Source organism: Vanessa tameamea, chromosome 15 (assembly GCF_037043105.1).
Source record: "Vanessa tameamea isolate UH-Manoa-2023 chromosome 15, ilVanTame1 primary haplotype, whole genome shotgun sequence".
NCBI classification, from domain to species: Eukaryota; Metazoa; Arthropoda; class Insecta; order Lepidoptera; family Nymphalidae; genus Vanessa; species Vanessa tameamea.
The window spans coordinates 11254951-11269852 of NC_087323.1; the positions used below are offsets into that span (position 1 = coordinate 11254951).

Below are 14902 nucleotides of genomic sequence, written 5' to 3' on the forward strand. Positions count from 1 at the left end.
CTAAATCTGTTAAGGGTTTTCCCGTAATGCGCCAGAGAAAAAATAAAAATATAGTACACAAGATGTTAAAAAAAAATTCAATGTGTTGCTTTTACATAACACACATACATAAAAATGGCATTTTACCGTAAGTCGGTTGCTCACATCTCAACGACTAAGTGAATTCCTAATGATCTTTTAGTTAAAAGTTTTTCAAGTATTTAGGCGGACTGGAAAATAGGCCAGCTGATGGTAAGTGGTTACCATTGTCCATTGACATTGACACTGTAAGAAATATTTAACAACCATTACATCGTTAATGCGCCATCGACAGATTAGAACTAAGATGTTATTTCGCTTGTCTCCGTAATTACACTGACGCACCCAAGTATTGCTGTTTGACGGTAGAATTATCTTATCACGTATAAGAAGTAAAAAAGAAAAGTCATTAATATAAAACGATCGCACAGACTAGAAGGTATCACATAATCTGAGAATCCATACGAACGAAAATGTTGTAGAGAGGGCGGGACTTAGCACGGGATCAAGGGATCAGAGTTTGTTTAGAAAAGATCCGATTAGCTCTTGCCCAACGTGACACGTTACGTTTTGTAAACTCTACTTTGATTATTTATGTGTCTAGATAGTCTCTCAAAGCTGAGAACCCGTTGATTAAAATAGTGGCTGGCAACTGTCTACTATACCCTGTTCATGTTAGCTTGATCTTTTTGACAGACGGGCTAGTGATGGGAAACAGAAAATATAACATATATAACAGTCGATGGCACGATGGAATGCGTAATTCAAGTTAGAATTCAATTTTTTTTTAACATATTTTTCTAAAAAGAGTTATACCAGCTAAAAAGACCCCAACCACTAGACAAAGAGACCCCAACCAAAAGGACTCCCGTTCGTAACAATAACTTAACAATGGACTATAATAAGGATTTTTGTAATCGATATTTGTAGCAGTTACTGCCTGTTATTCGCGTCCCTACCGTCCGACCGATGTAACATTGTACAAGCGTCTATTATTTTCAGTGTTTCTATTTAAATTTTACTTTGAAGCAATAATATATAATAGAAAAAGTCTTAAAATTTTCGGTTAAATCTTTCTTTAAATCGGTTGAATCTTTAGGAACTTTTGTGTTTTATGTATTTTTTTTTAAAAAATATTTTTACAATATTTTAAAATCATTAAATTAAGAAAATAATATGTTCGTCATTGCAAAGTTATGTCGATCAGAAAAATTTACATCTGTCAAAAAGATCAAGCTATTTTGTACAGGGTATAAGTATACGCACACAGATAAAGTAGAATGACGTTTGACGAGTGTCAAGTGGTAGCTGTCACGCACACCAAGATAATAAAGTGGGCTTGTTTGTTTTAGTTATTTTCTAGTGCGAACACTCTCGTCTAGATTTATGAATAATTTAAGACTTTTTTTATATTTCTGTTTCAATAATAAATATTTCTTACATTAAATTTAAAAGCTGTAGAATTGACTAAACTTGAACAAACAATTTGAAATATATTTAACAGTATCCCAAACTAATTCCTGATGGGGAAATGAAAGCACTTCTCTGCTGTGATGAGCAATTATAAAAACTACCGAGATAATTACAGATACAGGTCAAATATTATATTGTTAGTAAAAATTATAAAGTTTTTGTTCGTTTGCCTTTTATAATGTTCTATTAACCTACTTTCAGATTCCAACAATACATTAAAATATTTTAGTTTCGAAGAAGAATATTAAATGATGTTATTAATTATTATTTATACACAAAATATGAAATAGTATTTTTTTACTGATAGTATCCAAATATTAAGCAAAGATGACGAAGAACTGATGCCTAGAAAAATATAAAAATTAAAATTATGTCTCTTCCACGACACATAGACATTTACGATATAAAAACAAAGAATGTTTCTTAAAGCAGGTAATCAATAAAACAGACAAATATTACCTTCGGCACTCCGCCAGACCTGACGTCACTGACTTGGCATAACTCGATGACATCTCCGTCCTGTAACAAAAAAATGAATATTTACTATTACATCTCAGTGTTGTAGTTGGATAATTTAAATGATAATGCCATCGGCTACAGCCAACTTTGCAGGCTATTATACAGGCTAGTACACATGTGCGCAAAACACACACAATTACACGTACGGAACGGTAGATCCCGTCTTGGTCCTGCGTCTGAATCATTTCTGGGCGGACGCGACCGACAAAGGACCAACGGATTTGATATACTTTCCGAGGCATGTTTAACAGAAAAATCCAATAACTTTATAATGGCGCTCCCCGGGTTTGATCACAGGCCTTCGAAGTCTGGGACCGTATATACTAGCTTCTACACCTACGAGGCAGGCTACACAATCTAGGTAATTAAACTATACTAACTAACACCAAGTTTCCGTATCCCTAAAGTCAATTCACCCTTGCTTGGGCAAGGTGTTCGCTTCTATAATTAAATTCCTTAGCTTAGCTTTGCTTATCAATAAATTTTAATTAAATATTATATATAGCTAATAATGTTACCATCGGAAATAAGTAATTACTGAATGATTAGATGGCCAGAAGAAATAAATATGATGTTTAAAATCGAAACTCGATGTCATACTCAAATTATTCTTACCGATTTAAGTAAGAAATTAAGAAAATTGAACAGAAAAATAGAAAATGAAACTGCAAAGGGTATTTGCCTATATACTTTTTTTAGCTACTTTAGGTACCGTGTCAGTCATATAGTGAAACTGCGACGTTGCTTGACATGCGTTTTTTCACAATTAATTACGTTGCGCGGTTGACTCCGATTGCGTTATCGCACTTAACTTATATGCATTATAACCCCTACACTACCTCGTTTTAAATTCAATCATCTTCAAAAACACATTGCGTATGTGTGTTTACTTAATAACATCAAATATGAAATGTCGTTTTCTAAATTCATAAGTGTTACAGGATGTTGACTTGGTTTAAGATATAATCAGTCAGGTGTGATCACGTGGAAAGATGAGCGTAGCGTATATTTGATCGTATTTAAATAACTTACCTTGGAACATTGTGTGTGTATGGTATATATATTATACGTATAATCATACTTATTTTTATTATTATACGCATACTTTGAATTTATAGTTATCAGAAAAAAGCGCGTTCCACTAGGCTTAACTTGTTATTTCATATTAGGTGTTACCCTAGGCTTCCCGCGCGTATTGGAGGATTTTGGGTATAAAAAATGTTGCCTGAGTCCTTTCTTGGGGTTCAACCTTGCTTCATAACAAATTTCATAAAATTCGCTTCAGTGGGCTAGACGTAAAACGTAACAGATAGAGTTACTTTCGCCTTTATAATATTAGTATAGATTTAGTAAGCAAGAATGCCAAAAAAAATCCATTTTCGTCAATCCAGTTTTTTTTTTATGTTTCATTTGATCAGAGAATACGTCATTAGTACAAGTATGAATATATGACAAATGTGAAAGAAAAACCTAATGAACTCAGCCCAAAGGAAAAACTGCCAAAGATGGATTATGGCCATTTTATATCCAGAATGCGTTGTTCGTGTTACACTTAAAAATTCTTCAAAAACGAGTTCATAGGTCAAAAAGACTTCACAGTAAATTTTGATATATTAGAATATAAACATAGCAATAATAATCAGTATGAACTTTAAAAAGTAACTCGAAACTCACCGCAGAACAGCGTAAAATGTCAAATGTTAAATGTTTGTAAAGGGAAGATTTTGAAATAATTAGAATGGAAATATTTTATCAAGCTCAAATATAACAGTTCGTGTCTGCTCCAAAGCCGTAAGTTATTTAGACTTGTCTCAATAAATAGTTATCTTACGGAAGAATATTTTTAAATCGGATAAGCTGCTCCATCGCGCTGTTTTAATGGGAGTTGGATCCTCCTGATGAATTAAAACACATGACTATAATATTATACGTACCTATATAATACAAATCATTAGATTATATTTGTTAGTTTAATATCTACGAGGGTGCCTTCGTTTTTCGACCCACATCCTCAACTCAAGATACGATGATTTTCATATCGCCGTATGTGATAACGTAATTGTTCATAACCTCGCTCAACTGCATCGTAGTCGAGTCAGTAAGATAAAACAATCTAGCATTCCATTACTGCATCCTGCAACTGAAACTATCACGTATTAACGAGACGCTCACAAACTAGTTTAAGATGTATCGCATCGGTGGTAGACGCACTCAATTACGCGGCTAGACTCCAGCTGCATAAGTCTTGTTACCGTTGGTATAATCTGCTCGGTGATGAGACAATTTGGAAGACATGTAAGCCTGTATCATGTATACTTCGATTCGTACTACGCGTAGTGTTATCTGCGCTTTCGCGGTGAAAACACGTAAAGACACGTAAATGTTTTTTTGGCAAATACAATGGACCATATGACTTTTTCAAAACTTAAATTTAAACGAACTCTTTGCAACAATTAAATCATAGTATTATTTATGATCAATGTTATTACAAGATATTTCTTATATATAAAAATATATGTTGTTTATCTACTTGAAATGAATACACTTCGAAACCGTTTTCGATTACCATAAAAGTAATCGTGTTTACGTTTTTTCTGATGGATAAGGTTTTTATACACTTTATTGTAACTCGCCTATAGATGGCGTTGCAGGACAACTTATACCGTTTAATCGATCGTCATAGAATTAGTGCACATTTGAGTAAGGACTTTACAAGTCGTGTCGAGTCGTGTATAATGTCTTGCAATATACCCATATTGCAAGACATTATAATGGTAATTTTAAATGAACTTTATTATTAATTCATATGTATGTTATTAATAGATTATAACGGAAAGACTTAAAGAGCGTTAATTAATTTAGCTATTTAAAAAAAACCTTTAACTAAATTTATTAAAGTTTTTTTTTTACACATAGTTTGTATTTGAAAATTAATCCTACAGCCATTACTGCGATCACTGTCAGGATGCTGTTAGCACAGACACGCACTTGGTGTACAGGCAGCGATCCGCACATCAACAAGCCGACGCGTTCTTCTCCGATCTCCGATTCTATCGATCCCTGATGCACTACAGTATTGGACAGTTAGAGAAGCACTGGATGTTACTATATAGATTATTCCAATAGATGTAGGAAATAAGATAAACAAACCTTAGATGTACGTATTTCATGCTAATAACTATATAAGCTATATTGTGCACTACCAAGAGTTAATGATTAATATATATGTATTTATAATACAACACTTTTACGCTTAACTACTTATTTCCACTTTAATTTTACTTCCAAAATTCCGATAACAGTTTCGTCGACGTTTAAAACACCATCGTTTCGCAAATCCATAGTGAATATCATAGATTAACCAAGCTCTCGACCAATGATATCGCGTCTATTTGCTGTAAAATGTTGTTTATTTGGCTTTTTTCCTCTTGTGATTGGAATAGAGTATTATTATATAGTACTGTACTTAGGGTTTGGATCCCAAATAAAAGTCCAGATTTATTAGTCTCGTGTCCCGGGAGTCAAGTCTCGAGATCTCTGCCTGGCAAAATCGTATACTGACAATATCATCACAAAATATACCATTTAATTTGATTTATTTAATTTGAAAACGTGTAACTGTACCCTACTCGAAAGAATAAGCTTCTTCTGAAATATTTTCTCACAAATTGCTCGTATAAAAAGATTCAGTATTCTCGGAATAGGGTCGTTGTTACTTTCTTTGAGCACTGAGAAAACTTACATGCAGTCATATTCGCACTTACAAGTCCCGCCCTTCCTTCCCGTTCTAGGTCATCATTGTCATTAAGGTCAGCGGACATGACGTGCCTTAAATATTTAAACTTATATACTCTCCTCAGGGCACTCAACGCTTAATAGTGGAAGTATATAGAATGTATCAATTCCCAGATCAGTAGTTTTCGGCATTTGATTTTATCATAGGTATAAAGATGGGATGGATGGTCAATTGTCACGGGTAGTGGACATTGGAAATGTAAGAAGTACTAAATACTCACCAATGTGCCATCGATTTTGAGAACTAAGAAGTAATGTCTCTTGCTTGACGTAACACTGGCTCACTCACCCTTTATATAATAATATATTTTTATTTACTTATATTTAATAACTTGGTGGTAGGGCTTTTTGGAATCCCGTCTGGTAGGTACCACCCATTCATGTTATTGAGATGATATAATGATATTGTGATGATGATATGATGTTGTGTTCCGGTTTGAAGGGTGAGTTAGTGTAACTACTGGCAGAATGGACAAACCATCTCGTTCCCAAGGTCAGTGGCGCATTGACGATGTAACGAATGGTTAATATTTCTTACTATGCCATTGCCTATGATCGGTGGGGAAAACTTACCATTAAGTGGCAAATTTGTTCGTCCGCCATTATACAACACAAAAAAAAAAATTGGAAGTTGTTAAATTCGTTCCGATATACCGAAAACTAAACTTTGATAAGTCAGGTATTGTATTGTGGTCAGATTTCCATGATGTGTTTTATTAGAAAGATATTCGTATTATTAGTGTGTACATTCGTATTATTGGTTAACTTCAATTCGTAATCTCCTTGAGGACCACTAATAACCTGATTATATTGACTCTTAAAGTCGTCTAAGCATTTTTATTCGAGGCGTAAAGTTGCGTTTCCATTAAAATAATTGCCAATTTGTGTTTGCGAATGTTGACAATTCTTCAGAAAGTCACAATAAATTATACAACTTTGTAACAATGTTTGTTAACATCAAAAGTTGCGAATTTCCCTTAAATAACGACGCTGCTTCATGTGTTTACATAAGCAATATTTGATTTGAGGACTTCAAAAAAATACAGAAAAAAGTAGCTACTAACTATCTTTTTCATAGGGAGTAAAAATTTTTTGGTAATGTCGAAAAAAATTATGCAATATTATGATGGAAAAACCTTGAAAGCTTAGGTTACTTTATTGGGTACCATTTTACAAGTGATAGAGAATTCTCTAGAAAAAAATTTGGAGCCGTTTTGAGATGAAGCAATGTTTGGACATTAGTATCAATGCTTAAAGAAATCTTCAGATACATGACGACAATACGCTTCTTTAAGTGGAGAACCCAGTGATTTGATGAACCTTAGATTAGTATTATGTGCAGCAGGTGATAACGAGTGGCTGACGACACAAACAGGTATTATTTTTTTTATTATTTCTACTCGAATATCGTTCATGAAACTATTGTACCATCAACGTAGGTATCGCGTAGATATCGAATAGATTGCACGAGAAAGATGTATCGAATCATAGGTAAAAAAAAAAAAAATTGCATTGAAAATAAAAAACGTAACTGCCCTTTATTAATTTATAACCAGCGTCAGTCCGGATGATGTGAGGATTCTAACCGTATATATGTTAATCTATTAGGCGTTTAAAAGTTACGGTGGCATAAGAAACTGATATAATACATATACTAACGTAAAGATTATTTTTTTCTTATCTTCCTAATTTTGCCGCCCTGGGAAGCCTTATTAGGGAGTTATTTAACTAATCAGTCTCTTCAGTGGCTATCACATGTTACGTTTTGTTTTAATCCAGTCGTTCGAACTGTAGCTTAAGTGAGTTCATTTCCTCGAACCATTTGCTGAAGTCGTATAAAGATATTGCACGGATATTACGTCCCAGAAGCACTGTACGGATTCCGGTCGGATATTAACGGGGTAATCGCGGAAAGCGGATGACCTTATCAGGACTGAGACTGGGAATTCTCAGCGTTCGTTGTATAATTTCTTTGTTTTACTTACTGATAATGGAGCTGGGGTATGTTAATTATGGAATTTAGTTTAATTTTTTGTCTCCACATTTGTCGTTTGAAAAGACATAATGTAACTAATATCTATGAAAAATATTGTAGTAATTTTAAAGATGCATTTATGATCTGCGTTTGGTGTAGTGGCTGTATCTTAAAGCTGTCGATTCCAAAATCCTAGGTTCTACCTCCTGATGGGATTAATATTATAAAATCCTTTTTATAACGTCTTTCAATAATTCGAATAAAATTTCATTGAATTGATTATTTTCATACACTTTCAATAGATACTTATTTGTTTAAGAAATAATCTTAATTTTAAATAAGATCTTAAGTAAAACTTTTAGTCTCATTTACAAAAGAACAATTTTGACGCTTTAGCTTTGTTATTATTCCATTGATGATATAATTCTTCTTCTAAGTTATTGACACTCTGCAGAGTGGTCGCGATCGCAACAATCTAAAATATTGCGATTCTTTCTTTTTATTGATATGCTAATTTTACAATGTTTTGATACATAACAATAGTCTCGTACCGGATCTGGTTAAGATTAACGCCGGGCCGTAGTAGGTCTTAATGTAACGTAAATTAACGGTAGATCTTTATCCTAGATACAGATCTTCTAACGAAGTCTTCGTTACTCGGTGGTAGGGCTTTGTGCCATTTGGGTATGTTTATCAGATATTCTACTGTTGAACAGCAATACACACTATCGGTGTGTTACGGTTTGGAAGCTTTGTTAAGTAAACAATTGTAATTACATGTATAAGAGACATACGTCATAACATCTTAGTTCCCAATCCCAAGGTTAGTGGCGCATTGGCGATGTAAGGAATGGCTAATATTCCTTATAGCGCCATTGTCTATGGGTGGAGGTGACCGTTTCATATATCATAAAAAAACAGCACAAAATCTATTACATACAGCAATTAAACACATGAAAATTATGCTTACTCGGGTTTGAACCATCTATCATAAGATTCTAACCACTGGACCATCTCGGCTCTATAGTTAATATTGAATATGTAGAAAATAGAGCGCATTGCGTATCACTGAACAGCACATTGAAAGGGTCTTTGTGAAGTCGTTTTGTTACGTCGCTACACGTCACCGGAGCGACCTAGATATGTTCGGATTCTAGACAGTGAATATCACTGTATAGTGAGGTGTTGAAGACGGAAACATTGATGGGCGCATCCAGTTTATCAATGTATTTATAGACTGTGGAATACGTTCAACAAATCAATGTGAATATATCAGACTTACAAAAGCTTACTAGTAGGGAATATAATTGAATTGAAGTAGGTATATGTATAAAAATACAATTTTTAATAAAAATGACTTATATGGTGGATTATTATGGAGTTCTAAGTAAAATTAAAACTTAAAACCTACCTTCAAAGCATTATTGTTGATGCTTTAAAGAGGGTTTTATATATATAATTACACGAGCTATCTAAGCAGGGCCTACTCTGTACCCTCTATTTCGTCACGTTCAGAATCTAAAGGAAACACGATTTGACAGTCGAATGACCAACGGCTTTACGGGCTGTGCAGGGCTGTACACACTTTCAACTGTTTCACGGTCCGACCTGGAGTTTGATCTCAGGACCTCGGGATATGCGGCAATATAACACTAGTCACTAGAACAATAGGGCACTCAGTAGGTACATATATAAGAGTATACATAAGGACAAAATCATTTGTAATTGAATAGGTTGATAATTAGGGTCGCCACTTAGCTAGAAAAAGGATCTCTTTCACACACTTCAAGCAAGAGTTCCTTTTCATGTTGGAGGATAATTTGGTACATCATTAACGTCGTCTTACTGTTTGAAGTGAAATAAAATACTTTGCTTTAAACGCAGGTAGCGTAACAGGTACGGGTATGAGGGTTATAATAAAAAATATGTATAGAAATCTTATTTTAAAAGAAAAGGAGTTTTTTTGCTTACCTTCCAACCAAAATTGTATATATATTCTATATAATTATACATATATATATTGTATTGTATACTTTCCATTAGTTCCTATTTAAATTAAAAAAAGAATCCTCGCCTGAGTTGATTTATTATAAGCTCGAATTTTCTTTATAATAACTAATTTTATGTTGACGTATTTAAAACGCTTTTTGTAAAAATATTTACTTATAATGTTTTTAATTATTGTTGTTGAAATACTGTTGAAAACTGTTGTCCCACTGGTGATAGGAGGGCTTCTTACAGAACTGCGGTTCAACGGGGAAATGCTGCTAGCATTTTTGCCACCATTCCACGCGGTCATAATTCATACTGTAACTATTTGTCATTCATATATTTAGGGACTAAATGTTAATAATTCTTATGTAAATGAATGACAAGACATTTATTGTAAAAACTAACCACACATTAATGTATGCATATCATCTATAAAATTAATTATTGTTATCTTATAACATCCTTATTAATCCAAGATGGCTCACTAATTGAAACCTAAAATATTAACTATTTATAATTTATAACTCACCTCGGCTAAAGAAACCTGCGTCTAAAATTCCTCTACATGTGCACTCATAAAATAAGTTTAAAAAAATCTTAACAACAAGAGAAAACTCTTTCGTCCAGCAGGTGCACATTTACAGATATCTCAGAAACGATATAATTGGGCGAGGGCTTGAATAATTAATCTATGATATTCACTATGGATTTGCGAAAAGTGACGTTTTGAACGTCGACGAAACTGTTATCGGAATTTTGGAAGTAAAATTAAGGTGGAAATAAGTTAAGTATAATAGTGTTGTGTTATAAATAAAGATATATTAATCATAAATACTTAGTAGTGGAAGATATAGCCCAGTTATTAGCGATACGCATGAAATACGTAATTCTAAGGTTTGTATACCTTTTTTTCTACGTCCATTGGAATAGGCTTATATAGACTTATTTATGATTTATCTTCAATCATTTATATACCTGGCTAGTATAATCTTATTTGTTAAAAACAAAATAAAAAAATATTTTTAAATTTAGTCATATATAAAATACCCTACCCATTTTATTGGCCCGGGATTCTTGAACACAGAACTTTTGATCTATAATCTTTTAAACTAGTTATTAGACTAACAAAGTTTCACAACAAAATAATTTGATTAACTTCTAATATTGAACAGATACTAGATCCTGTCCTCCATTATCCTGGTGACCATTGTGTTGTGTGTCAAAGCAACATATCAAACCACATCAGGTTCTAATTAAGTAGCAGGTATTTAAGATACACGAGACTCAGTTAATTAATCATTAAGACGAGAGTTTATTTTCCAATCGGATAATACAAACAAAAGTTGTTTTAGCTCTCTGATATAAATGCTCCGATTAGGATTTCATTATGTATTTATTTAAAGCCTCGTTATTCTAGGGACTAGATATAAGACAGATTCTTAGGTCATCGGTTCAAACCCCGATCCAATAAAAAGTTATTGTTAGCAAAATTCTCAGTAATAGACCGGAGTCTCTTGTGCCTCGGAAAGCTCGTAAAACCGTTGTTCCTATGTCTGAACTCTTTCCTTCCCTTTTTCTTTTCTTGATTGTGTGAGTGACGGAATAGTGAGTGCATCTGTGTTTACGCACACATTTGTGCAATATATTATGTCCTGCTTAGTTGGCTGATCTCACTTATGATATCGAGTGATCGAAATCGGTCAGGACGATCATCATTTATAAATAAGCATAAAGCATATTTATCCTAATTATGTTGTTCAAACCAACTCCATACACACCGCAGAAAACGAACGCGAAGTAATTATAAAATTATAGGATACACGTATCATAAAGCCTATCATCGCCAGTCAGTTGTCAACATGTCACGAGTGAGATACGAAATGAATTCTTACAGAATCGGACTGCAGTTCAAAATAAATTTTAATGAGAATAAACGGCAAGAAACTCAGCACTGTTTTCCTGTGGAAATTAACCAGTTTCAAACTAGGTCGTAATTGAAAGCATCGATATTACAGTTATGACAGCTAGCAGAGTGCTATCATTTGTCTTCAACTCGGTTTTAGTAATAGTGAAGGATCATGAGAACAATTTTATAAGAAAATCATTTTCTCATTTACGTTTCATGTTTTTTTATAAAGTTCTGATTATCAAAAATCTGTGTTTTCTATTTAGGTGGGAACTAACAACAATATTATTTTACACAGCTTTCTGAACGCATCCGTAAACGTCAAACATAGCCGCTTGTTGAACTGTCATGTCACTGAATTTTATGGATTTAATATCGAAGTATGTCGATTATACGAATTTGCGGATATATGTTGTCGACTAAAAAATCATTATTTTTTAACTTTCTAGAATTGTGGATAGATGAAATTATTAATATAATTCATTGCCATGTCCCGGGTTGTTTTTAAAAAACATGACGTCAGCTTTGCTGACGTCACGAATGTCAGGGTTTGGATTTCTATCCATCCTCGAAGGTATTAAATTAAACTCAAGAAATATTCTTCTCTGATTTATTCCAAACTGAGGAGGTCCGATCGCTCCGACGGCTCGAACAAGCCTCCTGATACCGGCGGGCGTTCGGCCTTTTATAACTAAAATGGGTGGGGGCACTATTCACTCAATATAACACCTATAACGGACGATAAAATATTTCAAACTAATTTAATATCTCAAAATTCACTAAATATTATTAATTTAATAATCAAACAATTTTCAATTCTTAAAAATAATTAAAACAATAATTTCCGGGCACTTGTTTTTCTTAAATACGTGATTTTCAGCCGACATATATATTTGAAACTAGGCATGCGAATAATCGATCACGTTCGTCCCCAAATATTTCGTGTCTCTACAGATTAGAATATTTATAACATTTACAGGATACACTTTAAGATTATTTATATTCTTATCGGGATAGAGTGTCGCACACTATAAAATAACTAAAACTTCATTATCTTAGTGTGCGTAACAGCTGAGTTTAACACAACTGTTGGACACCATTTTTTTCGTTTTAATGTTTTCAGTGATAGCTTTAACTGTCTATCTAGACATATATATAATCAATAAACGAACGTCCGTTGTGAATTCTTACAGAATTATCGTAAAGGTTTTTTTTTTAATTGTGCAATTTTTTGACAGTAAGCTTATATTATTATTATTATTAACTGAATTGTTCCCATTTAAAGACATGTTACTTTCCATAGTCATACTTCTGGATACAATTGGGTCGGGTTTAGTAATTCACTACCAACTACCTTCTGAACTTCTCAAGCACACTCGGAGCTCACTCTGACTTGATCCAAGTGGAATCTGGCAAGTCTGAGAGGCCGGTAATGATGTTTAGAACATTTTCAACCATATTCAGTGAAATTCGGTTCGGTAGTTTTCAAGATTTCGAAATATTTCTACCTGGTCCCGGACATTTTCGTTACTTGTGGATGTCGAGTTTTGAAAGTAATTGTGTAGAATATTTGCAAACGTATTTGTTACATAAGAGCTATAAAATGTAAAATTTCCGATTCTAAAACTATATTTATAGAATTACAATTTTTGTTAACATACAGTCGTTAGTTGTCAATCGCAACGTAAACGAATGTCACAATGGAAAAATATCGCGTTCTTTGTCGAGAACTCCGTAAGAAACTCTTTGAAAGACCCGTCTGAAGCAATGTCTGCAGCAATGATTGATTTGCGTAAAATGAACAAGTGTCTGAGTAATTTTCCATTCGCCAATCGTTGATCACGTGTCGTAATGAATACCTATTTAATTTACATTTTGCTCTTTTCAACGTTTATAATTTGCCAAACCGAGTCTTAATTAATACTAGCTGTGCCCGGGACTTTATGAGCGTTTGAATTTAACAAAAAAGTGATTGTTGTAGCCTAAGTTACGGCTTATTACATCAGCTATCAGCCAGTGAAAGTCCCGTCAAAATCGGTCCAGCCGTTCCAGCGATTAGCCGGAACAAACAAACAGACAGACAGACTGTTTGTCTGTCAGTCTGTCTGTTCAAAATTGTAAAAAAATGTTATGTTGATATATGTACCGTTTATATGCATTTAGTAAAAGGCGGTTATTTTAATATTACAAACAGACACTCCAATTTTATTATATGTATAGATTTACCTAATCAAGAATAATCAAGCCGACATCGCCCAGTTGTTAGAACACGTGGATCTTAACCAGTGATTTTATATTTTAACCCTGGCGAGCTGAATTGAGTTTTCATGTTATTAATCTATGTGATAAAGAAAAACTTCGCAAGGAAACCTGCATGTATTGGAATAAATCTCCTACAAGTGTATCCACAGACCCTCATTGGAGCATCGTAGTGGTAAGGAGGCCATTGCTGAGCAGACGGAGATTTATCGGCTGTTTCTTTTTCCAGAATGAGTTTGTTTGGGAAGACGAGCAAATGGACCAAATAACCTGTCTCCTACCGCTTGTCACTGTTATTGTAAGAAATACTAATATAGACCACCATATACCATTCACTTGGTGGTAGGGCTTTGTGCAAGCCCGTCTGGGTAGGTACCACCCACTCATCAGATATTCTACCGCCAAATAACAGTACACTGTATTGTTGTGTTTCGGTTAGAAGGGTGAGTGAGCCAGTGTAATCACAGGCACAAGGGACGTAACATCTTAGTTCCCAAGGTTGGTGGCGCATAGGTGATGTAAGGAATGGTTAATATTTCTTACAGCGCCTTTGTCTATGGGCGGTGGTGACCACTTACCATCAGGTGGCCCATATGCTCGTCCGCCAACCAAAGCTATAAAAAAAAAAGGTGGTTCTTTGTGTAGTGGTCGTTACTACAAGCTAGAATTATGATTGCGATACGAACACGGTGGTGTTTTTTAACCAGTGCCCCATTTGATAAAAGGGCTTCTTATTGCCATACAATACAGTACAAAGACAATTTAAATTTCACATAAAATGATATAAGAACTCAGTAAAGTTGAGCCATTACTTACTTTAGATAACAGATTTATTTAAAAAGGTACTTTATTTACGGTAAGAATTACTGTCACGCTACGACAGAAATGGGAGGAGTAGGGTGTAACTGCTCGAAGAAGCTAGATAATAAAAAAGTGTGTTTTATACACGTTCTCATCAACTTTGT

At 34.0% G+C, this 14902-nt stretch overlaps 1 protein-coding gene across 2 annotated transcripts in view; it reads right to left on the bottom strand.

Moving 5' to 3' along the window:
- Norpa (no receptor potential A) overlaps positions 1-14902 on the bottom strand; it is an 82760-nt gene that overhangs the window by 21858 nt on the left and 46000 nt on the right. For both annotated transcript variants that reach the window (XM_026642238.2, XM_026642236.2), the window contains exon 4: positions 1951-2010. In XM_026642238.2, coding sequence (XP_026498023.1) covers positions 1951-2010 — 60 coding nt within the window. The remainder of the gene's footprint in view (positions 1-1950; positions 2011-14902) is intronic.